Raw genomic sequence first — 23,566 nt, forward strand, 5'->3', positions numbered from 1 at the left:
TGGCTTACTCTCTTTAATAGCTAGGAATAAATATGCCGGACTTTTGCTTTTCCTTTCTTCCTTTTTTTTCTTCTCTTCTTGTTCCTGCCACGTAGAACTCAGTTGAAATTGCAGTTACACAGCCTTCACTATACTAAATCTGAGAGACGCAACGCAAGTGCCTCCAATGTGTCGACCACCGGTGAGTCATCACAAGTTTGACGTTCGTCTAGTGCGTGTTGCTCGACTTGAAATATTTTCTAGCATATCCTATATGAGTTCATCGATGGGAAATTTCAGTAGACCACTCAAGTTTTGTGTCAGACATGTAACATACCCGATTTGAACAGCGAAAAATACTTCCTTTGGTTTTTTTCGAAATCTGTCTTTTTTTCCTGCAGCTTTCACCATGGTTTCTACTCGACGAAACCTTATACAGTAGAATCCGGCATATACTAGACCAGGGTTGTGTTAGAATACTGGAAAACAGTTAAGGGGGAAAACCCCATCAAAGACTCCCCGTACTCAGACGTGCACAAGGCCCGATTTTCGCATGGCAAGCGGGACATCTGCTGATGGTTGATGATTTGGACTCTATGATTTTGCAAGCAGCCTGAAAATTGAAACAACCCACAGGGTGCTTCAAAATTCACGCACGTCATAGTTTACGAATGTTTTTTTTTTTTAATGAATATGAACTTTTTTAACAGAAAATTACGAATTCGATTTGTGGATTGAAACATTACCTGTAATAAAATTTTAAAACAACTTTGAATTTACTGTAAATGTTGAAAAGGTTGGCCTCTTTTTTTTCCTGGACGCATAGACACATTTTTCTACCAGATTGCTCGAGACAAAGTCTGCGAGAATTAATGTGTGATATTACATTAAGGATGTTAGTCTCGATTTCATCAATCGTATGCTGATTATTGCATGCCATATTTTTAGGATGTCTCGAAATTTCGTATCGGTACACCACAAAAACCTCATATTGTTCATGAACAGCCCTTAGATGAGGAAAAAAAAAGATGGTGTTAAGTGTGCGCCTGTATTTTTCCTTCGGATTTTTGGGCCTATTTTTTCCAATTCCACTATCGTTCCCAAAGTCTACATAGACATTATTACTCAATTCATGTCACTGATAAACAGCGATCAATAGTAATCCTGGATATAACAAGATATTGCCACACGTCAAAAGAAAGTTTTCATGTTTTAACTGAATTTTTTGTCAATCGTGTCATTACGCGTTGACTTAGGTCGCCTCTTCAACCGGACTTGTAACCCCAGGACTTTTTCTTTGGGGCATGCGTTAAAAATGTGGTATACTACAATAATCCACACATACGATTGATGAACTCAAGACTAACGTCCTTAATCACAGGAGCCCAGCAATTTCTGCTCTTACTTGAGTCCACTCGTATCAAAGTTGAGCTCTATACAAGCACTAAAATGTTTTTTTCTCCCACACCCAAAGGGAGCCAGCTAAGAACTGATTACTGGACAGACCAGACTGGCACACGGCCGGATTATAGACAGTCCACACCAATATGTTAACGTGATATTGTTATCACATCATATTTCCTATATTTGTACCGCATTTTAATATCATTATCCGTTGTTACGAAACGAAATCATTACACGAATTTATGATTTTCCTTCAGTATGTTGGTTACTCCACATCCAGAAAAACGTTAAAGCAGATAAAGGTCGTTAATTTACCGCGCAGCATCCCTAGACAGTCTAATCACGTTAAGAAGTAAAATAAAATAAAGAGAAGAATTTTCCAGAATATCTGCATGATACGTACAGTGCATACGTATATATATTACGTATCCGTACATATTTCTCCTCCTCCTCAATGGGTGAATTGTGAACGTAACGCTGATTTGTGTTGCACGAGGTCGTGATCTCGCTGGATGCTTAGTCAGACCTTCCTTTAGTGTTGAGAGAGAGAGATATATACTGTATTGGAACCAGAAAAGTGGAACCGGGAGGGCAAAGACTATATTACCTGAGAGAGAGATCCATTAAAACTCTTCAGTGCCATCAAGCAGATTGGCGTCTTTTACGTACGCTTTTAACCCCTTCCTCCTTCTTCTTTCATCAACAGGTTCGTTGTTTCACGTCTGAAGAGTAGTCAGTTCAATGTCGGGGTGAAGGACATGCCTTGTGGCAAGGCTATTTGATAGAGAGAGAGAGAGAGGCTACTACTTTCTTACTAGATGGTCGCCATCTCTCATTCCATAATTCTAACCTCTTAAAAGGTTCTATTTTTTTTTTCTTCTCTCTTTTTTTCCTTTCCCTCATTCCTAAATCAGAGATTCATTTATCTCTCATTCTCTTTTTTATCATTTCCTTTCTGTTTGTTTTTCTGTCATAGAACTTATCCTACAGTATTAATTTCGACTTCGATTCTTAGACCACGATTAATCAAAATTATTTTGTTGATTTATACTCTTGTATCCGGACTTCTTGTTGCTCTGTTACGCAAATTTATGCAGATACATACATATACTCGTTTGATAAAATTCCGGATACGCCCATCTTTCGGGAACACTTCGATATCTCCTTGATATGGGAAGAGGGGTGTGCCCGGTCCTTCAACAGAACTTACCTATACACACCCACCTATACGGCACGGAACTTACCTATACAGACGAACCTCGATTATCCGGGCGCGGATTAACCGCGGGTACAGAAATTTTAATTTCATGTTAAGCTCTCTGAAATCAAACATTTCCATTCCACTGATTTGGATTTCTTCATTCTTTTACAGAACTCCCCCTTCCCCATTCTCAGAGCTGCATGTCAACGCGTTGAAAAGTCACCCCCCCCCCCCATATGGCCCAAGAACCGGACATTGTCTTGGGATGATCGGCATTTGAAGGCAATTATAGCCAATTACAGGCGATGCCGGGATAAGGCTTCTCATGTAAGCTATAGGAGGTGTTGGTTGAAATGTATTTTTTTTTCAACAGGAAAAACAAGACACTAGGATTCTGTCATTAGTGAAGCCCAGTATAACAGTAGTGTGGCTACGTAACTGCGTAAATGAGTGTATTTTTTTTTTCTCACCGGAAATATGATAGTCATTTTAAACAGGTTATTTTGTTATACAGGTTTACAGGTCAATTTTGTTATTTTAAATTATTTTTCCCGCCCGGTGGTTTAACCGCGTTTTTCGGTTATCCGCGTGCTTCTTTCCTACCATTACCCCGAATAATCGAGATCCTACTGTAATTATTTTATTAAAGCTATTATCGTGATGAAATCGACGGTCGATGATGATTATTAGGGATGATTCATTCATTCATTCATATGATGAAATCGACATTTTCAGCAATTTGAGGGTGTCTTACTGCATTGAAAGTATTTTAAATTGCGAAAGATCTTGTGAAATCAGGATTTTCAAACATGAGAAGAAAGGATAAATTTGTGTAGTGTGAGCTATACCAGTGTGATGGGCGAACGTTTTTTAGTAGCTGGACAAAAAAAAGAGAAAACATTTTGACAGGAAAAATATATTCTATTTTAGAACTCAATAAGGACTCAGAAAATATATTTTACTATTAGTATTTTAAAATCGGCGGCGGGGCGTAGTTTGCCCATCACTAAGGCATACCATCTATACCAGGGGTTTATACTCCTGCCGAAAGATGTCGTTACAAGTACAATTTTTTATCAAATGATTAACAATATTATCACTGAAGTCTACCAACCTGTGCTTTTGCGCGTTAATATAATCAAAACTTTGCTCTTTAAGTAATTTTTAACATTATTTATTTCTTTTCAACTTAGATTAATTATTTTTTATAATTTTGCGATTGGACCATGGACCTCACAGTAAGAAAACGTGGAACCCTGGGGATCCAGGCGCACCCGATTGGGAACCGTTGAGGTAAACTTAGAGAAAATTTCACGCATCTCTCTCGCTCTCTCATACAGTGGTTTTTGAGTGGATTCGAGGCTTGAAAAAGGGACACCAGCCACTAGAGGGGGAGGGACGTCCGAGTTGAAGTATCGGGGCAGGGGGGTTAAAAACTTACAGTTAATTGTACTAAACATTGACATTTGGAAACGCTCGATTCCTGAGAACCTCGATGCCAGTAAAAATGACCCAGTGCATAATTACTATTAACAGAGATATCAGTGATAACGTTCTTGCTGGAAATGCAGCTAGCTATAGCACACTTATCAATAGCTTAGTGCAGTTTCTTGTCATGAGGAAAAATTGGGAAAAAACAGCAAAAATCATTATAGATGAGTGTTAAACGGTTCCCCCGTATTCAATGCTGATTTCTCCAAACTTTCCTCCGTTTTTTGAATTTGAACATTCCAGCGTATGTTGCACTTTGAGAACGTGGAATTTTTTTGTCGTTGGCCTCAGTAGAGACAGGGCATCAACTTTTTAGTTGGGATTTTGGGCACAGGGCATTCATATAATAAGTTCATTTTTTTTACTTTAATAACTATATAACCCCTTCGAACATGAATGAAATATCTGAGTACTGCACATTATTTGGATACTTTTCTAATTGGAAGTATACTTTTAGGATCGAGCAAAGTATCATACGCCCTGTATATAGAACATTGTAACTAGACATCTAAACAATATTCCCGTAAGTATGACATCTTGAGCATCTCATGAAATCTACGAATGCTCCAGCATGCACGTAAATAGACTCAATTCCCATATTGAACACAGAATTCGTTCAAAATGAAAGGTTTTACAGCTCCAGTCCGGAAACTTTCTGTACAGACGATGTATACGGTTAGAGTTCGTGGAAACTAATTTGGGAAAATTCCTTCCAAGTTACCCTCCACCTACAGCGTTGATCAACAGTAAGTATGTTTAACCAAAAAAAAAGCTGTTATTTTACCTACAACAACAACAAAAAAAAACCAGCAATAACCGCCACCGTCCACGAACTAGAAGACAATGTTGCGAAACGCGGTCTTTATGGAATGGAACTTACCCACCCCCAAACGGCCTAACGAGGTATGACAGAGGCAATAGTCCAAGGTGATGTTTAGCTCGGCACATAAATGTACCTTTATCCCAGTGTTTAACGTCATCGGTTGGAGCATTTTGGTTGATGACCGTAATTTCCAAAAAAATAAATAAAATAAAATAAAATATCTTTTTAAAGGTTGAAGGTGGGAAATATAAGTCTAGCCTATTTTTTATTTACTTCTCTCATATATGATGTGTCTGCTCATCTCATCCCAAGGCGTCTGTCAGGCGAATCTCCTCCATTCAAAATCACTATATATATATTTTTTTCCTCTTCACATTTTCTCTCTTATATTCTTCTTCAAACTTCAGTAAGAGTTAGGCCGCCTTTTAATACGTTCTTCAATAAGAAGAAATAAAATAAGTTTGGGTTATTCCACCGCAGAAGAGGAAAAAGGGCATTTCTCGCATCACACCTTTTCTTATAGCGTAGGTATAGGCTCTCTCTCTCATACATGGAATTGCTTCCGGCGGAAAAAAGTCCAACTAGATGGAGCTCACCTATAATTGCTCGGAAAAATCTTCGGTTCTTTTTCTTTCTTTTGGATTCATCCGAAAAGATGGTTGCTTTTTCTTATCCCCTAAGATTTTTTTAAAGGAAGTTTTTATTTTTGGGGGAAGGGAGAGGAATGTTGTGAATTTTTTCTTTCTGCTTATAGGTTTGTGGGATGCACTTGAAATATCTCGCGTGAGTTTTTCTTGCCGAAGGGATTACACTATAAAAATGGATGGAATCCGGATAATAACCGAAAAAGAAAAACCTTATGTTATTTTTCTTCTTCTTCTTCTTCTTTCTATTTAATGTGTGCTGAATGCGTAACTCGAAGGTTATTTCGTAACCCCACCCTGCGGGGCCGTGTTTTCACCCTTTTCGTATTCATGGGGCCCCGGACCTCGTCGACCAGCCCATACATAACTAGTATTATTATTTTAAGGGGGGAGGGCCTCTTATTGGGATCGATCACGGGAGGTCAATGCTTCAGAGACCAGGAAACTACCGTAACTCATGACTAAAAGAAGTGTTGCGATGTTCGCGGCAATCTGCCTTTGCACAGTTAATGATGAGGTTGAGAGCAACAGTGTAGGAAATGCCTTGTCTCGGTTACTTAAGGTGGCGACATTCTCCGGCTGGTGTTATTTCGGCAGGTGATTTAATGAGCGGAAGTGACTGGTAAACTTTGGAATTTCTTTTTTTTTTGAAATTTTTGAAATTATTTTAAAATTTTGAAATTTCGAATTATATGAAATTCTGGCTATTAATCAGAATGGTATTGAAGGTTAGTAACTTAAATAAAGTTATTTAAAAAAAAAATTGAAATTTAGTTTTTTAATAATTTAATTTTAACTTGAATGAAGTTATTTTAAAATTTTGAAATTTCGGAAGTTCCTAATTTTGGAATATTTTGAAATTTTGAACACTGTTATAAAATTTAGAAATTATTCTGAAATTTATAATATATATTTAAATATATATATTTGATTTTTTAATATTCTTTCAATTTTAAATTTTTTTTCCAATTTTTGTAATCTTTTTTTGTTAATTTTAAAATGATTTTATAATTTTAAAAAAAGGATTTACGAATTTTAGAAAATCTCAAGTTATTAGTTTAAAACCTTTCACGTTATTGTGAAATTTCAGAAATCATTAAAAAAATTTTTTTTCGTGATTATTCTTCAATTCTGCAAATTGTTTCGAAAATTTTGGAAATGACTTCCAAATTATGATTTTAGCAAGTCGGAAATTATTTCAATGATTTTGGAATTTCTGAAATTATTTCAAAAATTCTAACGAAATAGTTGTCTGTCATGATTAAAGCATAACATTTATCGGGCAATGACCAATGAAATCAATGATCCATATGGTTTAGAGTTTTAAATAACCACCAGATTTTTCGTTCATACAAATATGTTTTTTTCCATGTTCTTCCCATGTTTTTTGAATTCCTGAATCTCCACGAAAATATTAATAATTTTGATCGAACTTTTCACAGAAAAATCCTTCGCAAACACACAAATAACTGAAAAAATTTCCAGACATATAAACCTTGGTTAAATAAATACAAATGCCAGGCCAAAACTGGCAAAATGTCTAACGAGCTAGCTGAGGAAAAAAGAAGCCCGTAACAAATATGGATGTCATATGTGTTTTTTTAAATACAGCAACCAATTACAATGCAATCATGAAAACTAAAAACTATATATACATGATAAAATATAATATATTACCCACATAAAAAATGTTTATGGTTGTCGTATTCTAAGTGTGGATAGCTTCTCGATTTACTCCAACATGCTTATCGTAGTTCTTTTTAAACGTGTCAATTGTGTTAGAATTTATTACCCCCGGGAATAAGCTATTTCATGTATTAAGTATGCATAAGTATAAGTGTGCCGTATATACAAACAGCTTTTCTTCAATCATGGAGTTATCAAGTTTTTAAAAGCTCATATATTAATCTGTTTTTCTGCAAACTTTTCAGCTCCATAAACGAATTTGGAAAAATATACGCCACCTACGGATACGCCTTTTGATGCGTATCAAGAATTTTTAACGATCTCGCGTAGGAGGGTGCCGAAATACCTCAAACCAACCACGTACAATGACCACAGACACGAGGAAAGGTGATCGCCCAGACAAGTTTCTCATGAAAAGTGACTTGACCGTATCCAAGATGCCCACCCGCAGTGACTAAGAGTCTCGGAAGTAGATAGGTAGCCCCCGAGTTGATGAATTTATGTCCCATACACCTGTCAGGTAGAGAATCTAAGGAAACGGCTCAGCACGTAGGCAGCCTGTTTTATATCCTCTACACAGGCTACTATTAAAAAAGAGAAGACTCTAGCTCTCTAAAAAAGAAATATTATATATATTTCGTACGAACATGTGTTGAGAAAGAAACGCCATTATCTCGGAAATGATATATTCTTCCTTGAGAGAATGACTTCCCATGTTTTTTGAATTTCTGAATCTCCACGTGGTGCAACGAATCGATTCAACACAGAATCGTTTTTAAATAACTACAAATTTGCTATTGATAACAGTGAGGAAAAAAAAAAGAAAGATGACGTATATATGGCAGAATTATCATAAACATCATATTAAGAATTGCATACAATCATCTTCTTGAACTTTGAATACCATCACGTTTTTTTTTGTTAGAATCATTTATGGAATAACATCCTTTTCGTTCGTGAAAAACTATTGCCACTTTTAAATTTCCTACAAATGGTTATTGTTATTATAGGCCTAGAGCAGCGATCCTCAACCTATGGTCCTCGGACCAGAGGCATTCCGTGACGATGGCAAGGGGTGTCCACAGGTAGACTTGATATTTAACTGTAATTAAATTAAACTCATGCGTAGTATTGTTAATATTCGTATGAGTTCAAATAAAAATTAGACTTTAATAGTAAGGTGATCATATCTAACCGCAAAAAATTGCAATGCAAGACAAATTTGCGGATGACGGACGAGTGAAGAGCTGCAGCAAATCACAATAAGCAAACATGTATTTCACTGGAAAAAACATTCTTATGACTAAGTGATCAATACTTCATTGAGAAAAATACGAGAAACTGAGATCATGGTCATATCCAAAGGGGATCAACATAACTCTAGACCTGGTGAAAGGGTTTTTCTTTTTTTGATATAGAAATAAAATTTTGTTCAATTTTTGTCGATAGAAAGCGCTGCATGGAAGGAAATCACTGGAAATATGCGAATCGGAGCCCTATAAAATGCAGGGTGTACGATTTTATCAGCTCATTTCTGAATTTTTCCGTTACTGGCACTTACATAAGGTTTTCATTGTGATGATGACATTGGTGGATGAAGCACTGTCAGTGAAGTTGTTCAAGCTCAGCCACGAATCGCCACCTGAAGTTTCATGAGCGCTTCGGACACAGAATAGACTGAAGAAAGGTTCGGGTTAATAATTGTGTGATTTTCTTCAGTGCAGTGTCCTCTATTGATATAAATTTGAACTACCGGTAATTTCTTTTCTCTTTCGAAAAAAAAAATCCCCCCCCCACTTTGCGAGAATAACTTTTCCGCAAATCGCATTCATGTGTGTATGCCCATTACTTTAATTTTTTGTGAATTTTAAAATTACATACGTATTGATGGAACATCCTAAATTCAAACTTCGCGTACTATGCCGAATTTTCTGTTTAAGAAATTTTCAATAAATTATTCGGTAATTTAAAAAAAATCTTTGAAATGTTCCAGATTTTAAGCACTGATGGTCCGCAGATTTTCCTCTAGAGCAAGTCTTTAACCATTTCCAAGTTGCAAGCAATCATAAAGAAGAATACTACTTTCAAACAGAAACGTAAGAGAATGCAATTTTTTAATATGCAATATAATCACAGTCGTCGATCCATAACTCTCAAGCATGAAAAATCAGAGCACTTTCTGGGTGCTTGCGTGAGCCCGCACAATGCTCGCATGCAGCACATGGGTGGAGATTACTATTCAAGAGAAACAGATGTGTTCCATAGCTATAGAAAGAGGTCACATCAAATGTAGCTCCTGTCGCTAGAAACATCAATTGCCATCTTCAACAGAGAATGCAGAAAATGGCCTTCACCGTCAATCAAGCCAAAAAAAAAAATTCTAATTGCGAAGAAAATGCCCCAATTAATTAATTAACCCCCCAAAAAAATTACAATCACATTATACTATGTGAGAATAAACCCTCCATCTCAAACGGTAAGAAAAACAATCATAATCTTATACGTCATTCAAACTAAAAGAAAGAAAAAAAAAAGATCATGAAATGGTCATTGAATGCGTTATCGTATTGCGTGTGAAATTATTAACACAAATCGGCTATTCTTATAAAAAGAGAAGGGGGTATACGCATATCCATCATATCCATCGCGTACTATTTAGGTCGCAAAACAACCGCATTCATGGTTATGACAATCTGATGGCAGACTGGCGCCTAAGTCATACCTGAGGCGAATTTCGTGACGTTAATAGAATCTAATAAAAAGGGGGGAGCAATGAACAGCTAAATCACCCGCCCCCCCCCCCCATCCCGCGTTCATGTTTCTTCGACATGAACATATACTGAGGCATTTTTCTTTTCGGTTCTGTAGAGGGTCAGAGATTATATTTTGTAGGGTCATAAGATGGATTGCGACTCCCAGTGACCCTTCATCGACGCTTATGAATATATAAAAGAAAAAACTTTTTTTTTGTATGTGTGGAGGAGGAGGAGGTTTGTTGTTGGATGTCTCGACTGGACTTGAAGAGGGTCATTCATCAACTGCAACTCCGAGCACCATGGATGTGATTCCCGTAATCACGGTCATATCCATATGATTGTCGTGCGCCAAATTATGGGCGTGGGTGTGAATCCGTTTTTATGTGCGTGAGCGTGAATATAATGGCGCGTTATTGAATTATCTCCTAATGGTTTGTGGTGTCCTGTATACTGTATATATATATATATATGTATGCCGTGGGTCAGTTGGTGGTCTTGTGAACGATTGATCACTCTCATACGCTATTATCTCTCCTTTAAGACGTCATTTTTATCTCTATTTTCTTGGCGCATCTCATGCATGTCTTATTGGTGATGATGTTACCGCTTCACTCCAGGATCTAAAAGTCTCAATAGTAGGGAATGAGGACGATGGTTGTGTGTGTGTTCATATTAAAGGACAAGGGGGGGGGGGGGTCGCAAATAAGTCTTTAACACGTTCATATCGAATACTGTGGTCGTTGGTGGGGGGGTCATTCGTCCAAAATAGGACTGATGTCATCATTAATGTTTAGCATCAAAGGAGACGGTATTGAGAATGATTGTTTTGCGAAATGGCGTATTATAATGGAGCCATATCTTCGGGTATGAATTCACGTGGAAACTATTTTCATGAACTCTGTATAACTATATCCCATTTGTCTGCATTTAATTTTTTCGTTTGCATACACCACGGATGACCCGAGTCATCTCTTCATTTCTGACCTTCTCCCCCCTTGATCTTTCTCACAATTCTCGCTTACCAACTGATAATTTACGTACCATCTAATAGTCACTAGCATATATTAAATTAATATATGTATAAGCAACAAGTAATTTGTTATTTTCAGAAATTTTGAAGTGTTAAGTAATGTAAATGACGTATTCTGCAGGTAGAGTCTCAATCAGATAAACGCTTGAACGGGTAAAAAAATCATTCTTCACCAAAATTTCTCTCATAGAGACAAGGTTCAAGTTCCCCGCTTAATATGATGATTTCAACGACTTTTCCCCGCGTATTCGAATAAGTATATGATATACGTTTTTATATTGCGCTGCTGTATTTTGGTAATGCTGTATTAGACATCCATTTTTTTTCATGGGCATCTTTTTTCAGCTACTTTCGCTGTGGCCTTTGTATTTGTATGCTTCACACGTCAACTGTTAATACACATCAACCACTACGCACATAATACTTTCATTGAATAAAACATTTAGAATTAATGTAAAATATGTTACTTAGGTTAAGATAAATACATCTGAGTTGTATTTTCGTTGTCTTCAATACGTGCATTTAAATATTTTATTTTTGTTCTTTATTTAGCTAATAGAGGGCGTTAACTTTCCTACTTAAAGTAAAAATCTTAAGTTTGAGATCATTGTAATTAAATATATTCTATTTTTTCATTTTTGTTGTCTGATTTATTTGAGAAGCTGTATTAAAATTAATCCTTCACCAGTTATCAATATACAAAATATACTAACGTTGTAAAATTACAATTGAATTGTTCCCCGCATAATCGGATACCCTCTCCGCTTGATCAGATATTGTATGTTGGAATCATTAATATCCGATTGAGCGGGGCTGGCTGCACTGTATATCTGTAACCACAGCCCTCAGTGGAAACCTTCTACCCGAAACTACACCAAACGCTTTTCACACTTGATGCCTTTACGGAACTCTTGGAAAAATTACTGTTCCAGGGAGAGCCTCTACAATCCTATATATTTACCATCATTATTTACTACTGCTACTTATTACTATTTCCCGTGGATTATCCCCCCCCCCCTCCCTTGCGTTTCCTTGAATAATCCTAAGGTTTCGCGAAACCTTGGCTGATAAACGCTAACAAACACATTTGATAGTACAGTAAAACCTCTCTTTTACGGACACCGGTGGGACAAAAAAAAATCATCTGTGAAAGGGGGGGGGGAATAACCGTTAATCAGGGGTTTGAAAAGCATACTTTTATTATACACAGGGAAATTATTATTATACATCTGAGGGGATGTCAAGTGTTCTGCTTTGTATTCCTATAGCCCTATTCTGAGAAGCGGTTCGACCTACGGTTGGAAAACGGTGGACAATTTGCTGATGTGAAACTTAGCATGTTTTTATTATACTTCATTTACAGAACAGTTGGTTGAAACCACATTGATATTAAAAGAAATATTTTATTTTTCAAATACAAAAGGCGTTATGTTAACGTGCCTGCCCACTTATAAATAGAATGAATACTAAACATCGATATATGCAGTTGAGAATTTTTTAAACCTCCATGGTCCAGTGTATATTTGAATATACATAGCAAATACACATGCATAGCCAAAACAAAAAATCTATTATACCAATTTCTTTCCCCATTTTTTATGGTATTTTGGAAAGAGAGAGCGAGAGTATATCTTTTACTGTTATTTCAGTACAAAATACAACTATATGTACAAGTACAATATTTTTCATTTTGTTACCTAGAAAGAGTTGACCCCCTATCGGTGTCATTTTTTTTCAGATCTGGTGAAATTTTACAGGTTCAGAGATTAATAAAATAGCAGCGAATTGCGGGAATTGGAAATAAAAGTGAGGGGAAACAACTATTCAACTCTGCTAAGCAAGAACCCGGCCTCCTAGAAGGTGAAGAGAGGAAGCTGTCTTGCACAACAGCTCTGTGTGTGAGCGGTCATCAATTAATCAATCTGCTAAGCAAGATTCAGTGAAAACAATACAATCAGGGCAAACTGTACGTACAATTTACATTCAAAATTAACCAATTTAGTCGATTAAAAAATCCGCTCTAATTAATTAAACTGATGTGTTGATGTCTCGTTTCAATAAAAAATATGCTAACAGCACCAACACGCATTCGTTTTTGTAAAAATAGAGTTTTTCAATACGTTTTTATGAGGGGGAACCATATAGGGTTCAAAAAAAATTTTTTTTTTTGGTACAGAAAGAAAAATCGATTAAAATTTCTGCCGGTAAAGGGCGCTGCACGAAAGGAAATCCCTAAATAATATGCAAATAAGAGTCCTATAATATAATGTGCAGGGCGTACGATTAATAGGTCATCTCTCGGTTCCCTTCGTTACTGTCACTTACATAAGGTTTTCATTGCGATGTTGACATTAGTGGATAAAGCAGTAATAGCCAATTCGTTACCTAAGCCACAAATAAAGTACCACGAATGCTTCAGACACAGAAGAGATTGAAGAAAGATTGAGGTTCAATCGTATAATCAACGTCCTCTATCGACAAAAATTTGAACTATTTTGTTTTCTGTCCATAAAGTATCCTCCCCTTCGTGAGAATAACGCTTTCGCAAGAAACATTTAAATACACCAATTCCTTTAATTTTTAAAATATTTACGATTTTATGGAGTGCCCTGTGTATTACCGATAAGTTTGGGGAGAGGAACCTGAACTATAAAATTCGCATGTGAAGACAGTTTATTTTCTTCCTTTAATTGAATCCTGCACGTCTTTAAAAAAAAAGCCAGGATATTATCCTTTACCAGGATATCTTTTTCTGCCCACATAATACGCGATCACCATTTTATGTACAAAATAAAGTGCCTACACTTCTGTAGATTCCGGTAGCCTCTCGTATGGCATGAGGCGTGCCCGGGGGGGCCAACTTTTACCACCTCTATCGCGTGCGTGTGAAATATTATTTTATCTTCTCTTTTATCATGTTTCCTTGGTACATGAGCGAAACAGATGAGAGTAAAAGGAAATTATTATTACCACACCGAGCTCTCATCGTATCGTAACCATTATATCTTATATGATACGTGAGGGCACTTTGTTCCTCTTTTTTTTTGGATGAGATGCGATGAGAGACGATCTGTATTTACGCGATTTCTCTGTATCATCTGTTTATTTTTTTTCTGGTCGTGAGGTCATTCGCACGCGTCTCAAATGCGTCTCTGTGCTTTTTCTTTAAGAACCCGAGACTGTTTATCCATGAAAGTTAATGTCCGGCAATTAGATAGAAATGTTTCTCCCTCGTAAAAACTGTCATTCGCTAATGAAATATAATACCGACTGCGACAACTGATGGGACGAACGCAACTGCCATTTTACTATCTCTTTCCAAGATTTCCATTTTGAATGGCCCTTGAAAGGACGCTGTACGGAAAGATGTCCAGAGCCGCCTTTTTAAGGGTTGTACGGTTAGTGTCACCGCACCGGGCCATAGTCTTTTAACCAAATCATAGCCTGCCGCTCTCTGTGTGAACGAAGAAATATAAGCAGGTGGTCAAAGACCTGGGACATGCTGGGAAAATACAGTGTGACTCATAAATTCCGAAATAGTTTAAAAGTTCATAAAGATTGTGGAAATTGGCATATTTGAATGCGGTTGGAGGAAAAGTCATTCTCACGAAGAGGGATTTTTTTTTTTGTACAGAAAACAAAAAAGTTAGTTCAAACTTTTGTCGACAGAGGATCAGGGAAACCAGTCCGGTAGAAATGATTGGACCCGGACCTTTCTTCAATTTATTCCGTGTTCGAAACGTTTGTAAGGCTTCGGTCGACTATTCGTGGATGAAGTAGAACAACTTCACCGATGGTGCTTAAACCACCAATGTCAACATCACAATGAAAACCTTATGTGAGCGCCAGTAACAGTAAAATTCAGAAATGAGCTATTAATCGTACACCCTGCATTTTATAGGAACCTGATTTGCTTTATTGCAGCTTCCTCTGTCGACAAAAATGTAAACTAAATTTTTTTCTGTACCAAAAAATTCCCAAATCGTGAGCATAACTTTTTCGCCAACCATTCAAATACACCAATTTTTATGAATTCTTAAACTTAATTATATATAATTAAGTTTATAATTAATTATATATAATTAAGTTTATAATTAATTATATATATATATATAATATTATAATTAATTATAAACTTATACAACGTTTATAATGAATTATAATATTATAATATAATTAATTATATATAAACCCTGTATTATGTATATTTATTTAGGTATAGGAAAGAGGCATTTCTCACACACGACAATATACAATTTTAAATTTAGAATAACTTATTGTTTTAAATGCAAGGTTGAAAATGTTTACGAAGTGTTAATCATGGCTCCCCGTGTCCTGCTGTAAGGCTTCTAAGCTTTGTAAGCCCCCCCCCCCCATACTGAATCTATAGCGTGAAGAATAATATGATGAGAGTCGCCCTGGGCTATAGAATGTCATCAAATCATTACTTTTTTGCAGATTAACTATGAACGTTTATTAAAAACGGCTGAAAATTATATCATAAAAATTTTAAATTTCTATTTTTTGGTGCTCCTTAATTTTAATGAAATTGTATAAAGGGGGAGTCCTGGGTAAGACAGAGGGCCGTAGGAAGAAAATATATATGTACAAGGGGAAAGTAATGAAGCAAATTAATTATATGTCCAAAGGTAGGGGGGGGGGCAGAAAAAGTATTAGCAAACACTAATCTGGCTGGTCAGCTCTTTGCTGAGTTTAATTTAAGACTGCTGTTCCGAATAATTAGCAAATTACCGATAATTATTATTAAAGATACGTAAATTTCGCAAAAATAATTCAAATCATCATTTCACTACACTGCATATTACAGCTGTCTATGGCGCTGGTATTGGTGAGTTTTGACAAAATTTTTTAACTTTCATAATGTTTATTTTGTACATTTTTCTATATATATATATCAAAAATTTCGCATTTACCTGTAAAAATATTTCTCAGATCAAATGTTTTTGCATTCATCTGCGAAAATAATTCCAAAGAAAAATTTGGCATTCATCCTCAAATATATTTTTCAAATGAGAAATTTCGCATTTATTTCGCGACGATTTCAAAAACGAACTGTAAAGGGGCCGTTCAAATATTACGTAAGCAAATTTTTAGCCATTTTTGACCCCCTCCCCCCTTGTCATTAAAAGTCAGCAAATCGGAAATCCCTCCCCCCCCCCATCGATGATGACGTAATAGTTGAACGGCCCCAAACCAGCAACAACTTTTTTTTTATAATTTAATTATGAGACCAAGTATTAAAGTACTTCATGTAAATAAAAAATCTATAATTCAAGTGCTCAACGAAATTACTGCTTATTTCCTTTTCAAAAAAAAAAGTGTAAATTATCAAGATTTCGCTGGAAAGTGGTAAAAATCAAATTTCCGCATCTATTCATCAAAAATGGCAATTTTCGCATTTATCGCATCTATTTCGTGAGCACGAAAATTACGCGTACCCCCTAATTATCATTCATCCAGCGAAAGGCCCGGTGATTATTTTCATACCGGGTCCCGCGTCTGATAATTTTGTCCCTGAAGATTTTTATCTTATTTCGAAAGAGAAGGAAAACCTATTTCTATTCATTCCGCTCTCATTAAGTGATGCCTTAAATTCACTGCTGGGTGCTTGACTAAAAAACAAAAGATATATTTCTTCAATTAATGACTAAAATAAGAGCACACAGGAAAATAATAACCCAGAACCAAAAACCGCTTCATGACCTCATTCTGCTTTTATAGTCAAGGAATTAGATCAGCTCGGCGATACAAATAAGTAAATATTATATTTATGTTTTTATATGTGTCTACTCTAAAAGTGCACAGCGTCAATCAAATAAACTAGGATGTGTATTCTTCGATAAAACCAATAAATTCAGTTTATGAAGCAGCGGTGGAAGCACCAACAAAAAACAACGATCAATCAATCAGCTCCGAAAAATCATTTCTAGAGCATCGATCTCGTAATTACTGTAGGACAATGCTCTCTTTGTTGATGGTCTGTCAATTATCGTTGTTGATGATGACATTATTTTTGCATTATTGTTCCTAATCTGACAACCACTATCTTGGCCAGTTAATTCGAGAAATATACAATCATTAGATAGCTACCAATGATAAAATAGATGTCAGTGTGTAGAATTATTTTTTAGTCTCATATTGATGGAAACATTTTATTATGGCATTAAAATGATATAAATATCTTTACTTCAAATTCTGGAGCTCGCTTGTTTCCAAAAATAAGCAGCATGACCCTCTTGAAGGAGGGCACTGGAACGCAATGGATGGTAGATGAAGTCCAAGACACAACATAAGGTCCTGAGGGCTCTCCTAAGAAGAGGAACGCTGAGAAATTTTTTCAGTGGGGGAGCAAAGGTGAAATGTGTCTGAAAACTCTGTCGAAAAATAAATCATTTTTTACTTTTTTAATCTAAGTTAAATGTTCCCAAACTTTTTTGACTTGAATACGTCTTTTAAATCATCTGACGATACAGGGAGCATTCATTCACAAAAGTTGCGTGATGAAATTATTTAAACGCTCATACCTCAGGAAGTACCCGATAAAAGCAATAGTATCGTTAGATGCACATTGCAAAGACAAATCCAATAATATCTCACTTCGGTTTTAATATCTCTTCCCATTTGGGTAACAGGCCCGTTGCCTCTATTCCTAACAAATTGTTTTCTGCTATATATTTTGTGTAGTTCACAACCAAAGTAAACGACATTAGTTTCGTTTGTTAGCTATTCCAATGGCAAAGCCGATGATAATGAAGTAATTTCATTATGTCAGTACCTACCTCGCTATTCAAGGCACGGAATACTCAATTACGTCAAAACTTGTGGCCCTGTCAATGACACTCCCCGCGTACACCAGGTATAAAATCTCCATATTTCGGAACAGCCAAACTGAGATTTCACATGAGAATATTCAAAATAATGCTGCCAATAACTTTTTATGCGAAATTATGTGAATAAAACAAAAAAAAAAATTATTCTGTTCTTTTCTCAAAGGAGGGTAACTTGCGACAAGCATGCCGCTATTATCAAGTGACTGTACTAAGGTCTGCGAGACGCGAAGAATTTCCACAAATGTTTTCCTAATTTCGAAAAATATATGAAGATAGAGAAAATTTTCGTGCCCCAAAGAAAACAATCTTGGTTGTAAATGAAAGCTTTTCTTCTGATATAAGTACTATGAATTCCGCTTTATGTACCAGATTTGATAAAAATAATGAGTGGCGCGCCTAAAACTTTATTTGTTGGGGAGTAGCACGCGTAAGATTTGTGGTCTTGATAGCGGCACGAGCTCGGGAAAGGTCAGCTACCACTGGGATAGTCCTTCATTAGCTTGAATGCTCCATATTTCAGCCTTTTTACTGCTCTGCAGAGATATATTCACCCACATTAAAAAAAAATTTGCTGAATGGAATAATAAGGGATCTGAACCCATTTCAGATAAGAGACGTTCTAATTTATTTCATTTCTACAAGGTAAAACGGAAACCTCACGCAAGGAACTTCAAAGATGTCTTAAAAGCATTACTAACGGTCCGAAAGGATCGAAAGAGGGGGAATCAATGCTCTATTCATGTCACTGCCGTATTCATTAGCCAACTAACCGATGAATTCCCCAAATACCTTAACATTGATAACACATTCTAAAGCCGAATAGCGGTTCTTTACGCATTCCGCTAAGCTTCAACGCACGCTTTTCAGTAATATCCCAATCACGAACATTGAGTAAACTTCTAATTTACGAAATTTAGGACTTGTGCCATCCTGAGTAATACTTGAAGTTTGAATAAGGAGGAGGGATGGGGACGCTTGAAGAACTTCAAGAATGGGAAATGCATTAGTATGATGAGTTCGAACTTGAAGATTGATTGAACATGGTTTGGTGATTCTAATTTAGGCAATCCGTTAGACGGAGTCGTCTATTGTCCGTGACTTGACGTGGTTCAGAAGTAAAGAATAATAAGAAAGAAAGGAGAGGGAAAAAAAATTCCCCAAGAAAAATCACTTGTCTTTTGTTTTTGGTTCTGTTCAGTGTGAAACATCATTAGCCCATGGTGCTTCCTACCGCAATATTATACGTACGCTATTTTCGCGGAAGCAAAGCGATGATGATCATCGTAGCAACAATCGGTAGTTGATATTATGGTGGAAAAGGAAGCAAACAACTGGGCGTACGGTGAACAAGGAACACACTCAATAGAGAACAGTAGAAAAGGAAGAAACACACGGCTTTTTCGATTCTACCACTAACTAAATGGTATTTCCCACTTGAGAGAATCACGACCATCATCGCCAAATGTGAACCCGGTGATCGGTTGGTGCTGTGCTCTTGAAGCGAGGAACAAGATTCGTGAGATTCTCTGAATGTGTGTGTGTGTGTGTGTGTGTGTGTGTGTGTGTGTGTGTGTGTGTGTGTGTGTGTGTGTGTGTGTGTGTGTGTGTGTGTGTGTGTGTGTGTGTGTGTGTGTGTGTGTGTGTGTGTGTGTGTGTGTGTGCATTTCCTTTTCGCAAATTTAATTTGCTCCAACTGAAATGAGAATTTCCGAGGGGAAAATTTGATGACACGGCTAATTAAAGCAACGAGAACAGAGAAAGGCTGTTGTCTGAAATAATGCAAATGACGCTGATGGAGAGAGGAGCAAAAAAAAAAAACCATCGGTAGTGGAACCGATAGTCTCTTGTATTATGTAATAAACCCTTTAACTATATGAGCGTATCCTCTAAGGAACGCTTTAAAAGGCGTGACAAGAAACTCACATTCCGATACTTTAACGGTGCTACTATTTTTTTTTTCTTTCTGCTTGTCTATTAGAAGACCGGTCAGACCGTGACAGTTTATTTGGAATTTCTTCAAGAATAAGAGGGTTGAAAGTACATTCATGTTGAAGCGTGTCATTCCCGAAGGTAGATATTCCTACAGGATGCTTCACTGTAGAGGTTTCTAAATTATAGCAGAATTACATTTCATTTATAGAGGTTATTCTCTCCCCTCCCCCTGTGTTGTGAGTGATTAAGATATGCAATATCATTGTGAAATTCCATTCTTTTTCATGGGTATTATGGATGAGTAAAAATCACTACAGTAAACCCCCCCCCCTCTTTTTTGCGGACACTGGCGGGACGAAAAAAATTCGTGCGTAAAAGAGGGGTGACCGTAAAAAAATAAAAAACGGGTTTCTTATTGAAGCCTATGAATTAAAAATTATTATTTGGCCGTAAAAGAGGGGCAAACATTGAGAGCGGTTTCACTGTACTAAATAAAATTATACACGTATGCTCAGACAATATACAACTGACATCAACTATCATTAAACATATGTATAATACCCGTAATCGTAACTTTATCCCGCTGCTGCTTGAACTAATTATACCGCTGAATAATATTAATTCAACAAACCTATGCTGCTGGAGTATGCTGCCTATCTCTCTAAGGCTGAGTTTACGCTATAAAAGTTTGATAAAAGTTCATTTATAAAACTTGAAAAATGCAACCAACAAGGTTATCGGTTACATTCAAACAAATGCAACCAATAGAAGTTGCTTCTTCTTCCCTTATTGGTTGCTTTTTTCAGGTTTTATAAATGAACTTTTGTCAAACATTTCTAGCGTAATCCCGGCCTAAGAGAAATCGATTGCCTGCTCCAGACCCATCTTGGAGTTTATTTATCACAACTACAAGCAAATAATTTTCTCTCATGATTCATGTTGACAATTTTTTCTTCTGTTATTTTGATGTTATATGCAGTTTTGTTTGAAATATAAATCAATTTTTTCTCATCAAAATAATATCAATTTATGCTATTTTTTTGGACTTGATAATTTTCCCGATTGCTTTCCCTTCGTCAGGAACTCGTCAGGTCGTAAATTTGCTCTTTTAACCGAGGATAAACTCTACGTGTATACCTGGACTGGGTCACCATTCAGTTAAGATGTTAGGATGATGTACGTGTATATGTTCCCCGCTCTTTAATGATTACTTATGTCTATAATTAGTCAGCTTTTGAAATATTCTGCACATGTTTCATGTACGGAAACAAAATTGATTTGAATGAATAACGGTAGAATTCAACAATAGGGTATGAGAAATACATAGAAAAATCTTTAAAAAAATGACAACATCCATTAACCAGTCACACGTATTTAAAGTGTACTACGTCCCTGTGTGCCAAATATTTTGCGCCTCCTCAACCACCTCCTCTAAAAATGTTCTAAAAAGATTAGCAGAAAATGTGCCCTCAAATTTTTTTTAAGTTTGTAGTTATGTCTAAATACGACCGTGCGATAATTTATAATTTTTGTATCAATTACTCAAAGAATACTTGAATTTTTAAGATTATTATACTAATATTATTATATATTCTGCATTATTTATACTATATTTTACTATTTGAAATTTTTAGTCTATTTGGCATCCAACTAAAGCGGATCTATTATTTAAACACTAAACGTTATCAAGCGCAGACTAAAGAATAGAGAATTAGCAAATTAATTTACCCTCTTGAAAACGTCTCCAAAACCAAAAAAAAAAAATCTTTCAATTTTATCACAAAAATTGGTTTTGTAAAATGCAGACAAAATATACAAATATCGCCTTCAAAATTTCAAAAGTTCACTTCACTGAAATCTTGACTTCATCATGGTCGCATCGAAATTTTATCTCAACTCAAATTAGATCATTCCTAAATACTTAACGTGGGGAACGCATTAAATATTTCATTCACGTTATTTTCCTCTCGCGCTTAAAGGAAAACCGTAAGATTGAAAAGAGCCTTGACATTGAACTTGACATTATTCAAGGAGGGGAAAAATCTCATTTATGAAAAGAGAAGAAATCGCATTGTAGAGAGTGGAAAAAAACGATATCTTAAAATCAAAATTGATAAAATCAGTTATGACATGGCAGAATATAAATACGCCTCAATACGTAAACGATCATCCGATGAAATTCAGTTTTTAAATCAAAATACGGTGACAGGTGAATTCGAAACTTGAATGTATGGAACGTCACTTTATAAAATATTCAGAGCGTGTTTATGATATGTTAAAGTACTGTATATTAATTATAAGCATGTTAAACGAACGTCTTCATGAATATTCAGATGAGATATTACATTAATGCGTTACGCGCGCGACACGTAATTGCAAAAGAAAGAGAAAATATCACCAACATTTATAATGTTGAAAATTTTGAAAAAAAATTATTACAATGGTGATAAATTTTTTCAATCTGTTATTTACAGCCGTTATGATACGCTCATTTATGCTTTAAATTATAGAGAATTAAAACCCAATAATTACGCTTAAATTCACTAATACCGTCGTAATTTACACAAATCTCTGATCGTTATCGGCCGATTTATTTCACAGAATATGATACTCTTTGAAAATATTTTATTAAAAATATTTCAAGTAACAATAGTTTGAAAATTTGATTGTTTCAAAAATTGATTCTAATACTAACAACTAGTAATTAAAAAACAAATAAATAAATTTTAATGATGCAATTTTATTTTTTGCATTGAGAGAAAAATGATTACAATATTAATGGTATTATAATTTTTACTTATGATTTAAAAGTTTACCAAAAGCACTTCCTTATTCCAAATTTTGTTTCACAAAACGAATGCATCAATGAATAAAGTCAGTTATAAATTAATATGGCATTTTCAATGCTTTATTATGAATATATTCAATGAAAATGGATGAAATGATTTTTTTTATCATATCATTTTTTTGGTTAAGTTTCGTTCAATTTCAAATTATTATTTATTCGGTCAAATTTTCCAAACCAAAGAATTCTCTTCGTACTTCTAAAAAAACATACACCAATGAATATTTAATGCAATTCATTTTTACTTACATGCAATATTTATACAACTATAATCTCTTCTTAAATAAATACCTGTCTAAATTTTCTATGTACAGAAAAACGTCTCTAACAAAAAAGAAAAAAAAATGTGTAGAAAATTTTCAAATATTTTAGTACTTACTTTACAGCCATATTAGAAAATATATTTGAAGAGTTATTTCGATATTCGTCAATAGGAACTATGTCAGAAAGGAAGTAATTTTCGAAAAAAAAAAGAACAATCCGCTAATGAACTGTTAAAATCTTCGATATCATTGAAAATAGTGATTGTTGCGTGCAATAATAGTAACAATAATCCAATGTTTCTCACTATGGGATTGAGATTTTTCTGAGCATCAAGATTCCCATGCCTGCATCTTTCTATCTCGCTCTTGCTCTTCTTTGCGATTCGCGCCCGCCTTTCTCTTGTTTTCATTGGTCGAGTGTATCATGTGACCGAGTGCGCCTTTTCTGACTGGTCGATGCGCGCAGCATCTTTAAGCTCGTGGCTATGAGACTTTTCTTACCTGCTAAAGAAAGTGTCAGTCGGTACTCGACCACCGCGGAAGGAACAGCTAAAAGGATCGGATCATCGTATCACGGAAACAACATCAGAATTTGCAGCGAAAATTTTTGAATATCATTATTTAGATATTGGCAACAGAGCATAGTTTTTAGCATTATGAA

The 23,566-nt window shown here is 35.6% G+C and overlaps 1 protein-coding gene across 1 annotated transcript in view; it reads right to left on the reverse strand.

Moving 5' to 3' along the window:
• Positions 1 to 23,243, reverse strand: part of LOC149090159 (uncharacterized) — a 40,308-nt gene extending 17,065 nt beyond the window's left edge. The window contains exon 1 of the mRNA XM_089232418.1: positions 23,022 to 23,243. Coding sequence (XP_089088544.1) covers positions 23,022 to 23,032 — 11 coding nt within the window. The 5' untranslated portion in view covers positions 23,033 to 23,243. The remainder of the gene's footprint in view (positions 1 to 23,021) is intronic.
• Positions 23,244 to 23,566: the final 323 nt, after the last annotated feature.

The sequence above is a fragment of the Pholcus phalangioides genome, unplaced genomic scaffold (assembly GCF_987345545.1).
Source record: "Pholcus phalangioides strain wild (caught in Gottingen) unplaced genomic scaffold, Ppha-v1.0 ptg000001l_1, whole genome shotgun sequence".
Lineage (NCBI taxonomy): Eukaryota > Metazoa > Arthropoda > Arachnida > Araneae > Pholcidae > Pholcus > Pholcus phalangioides.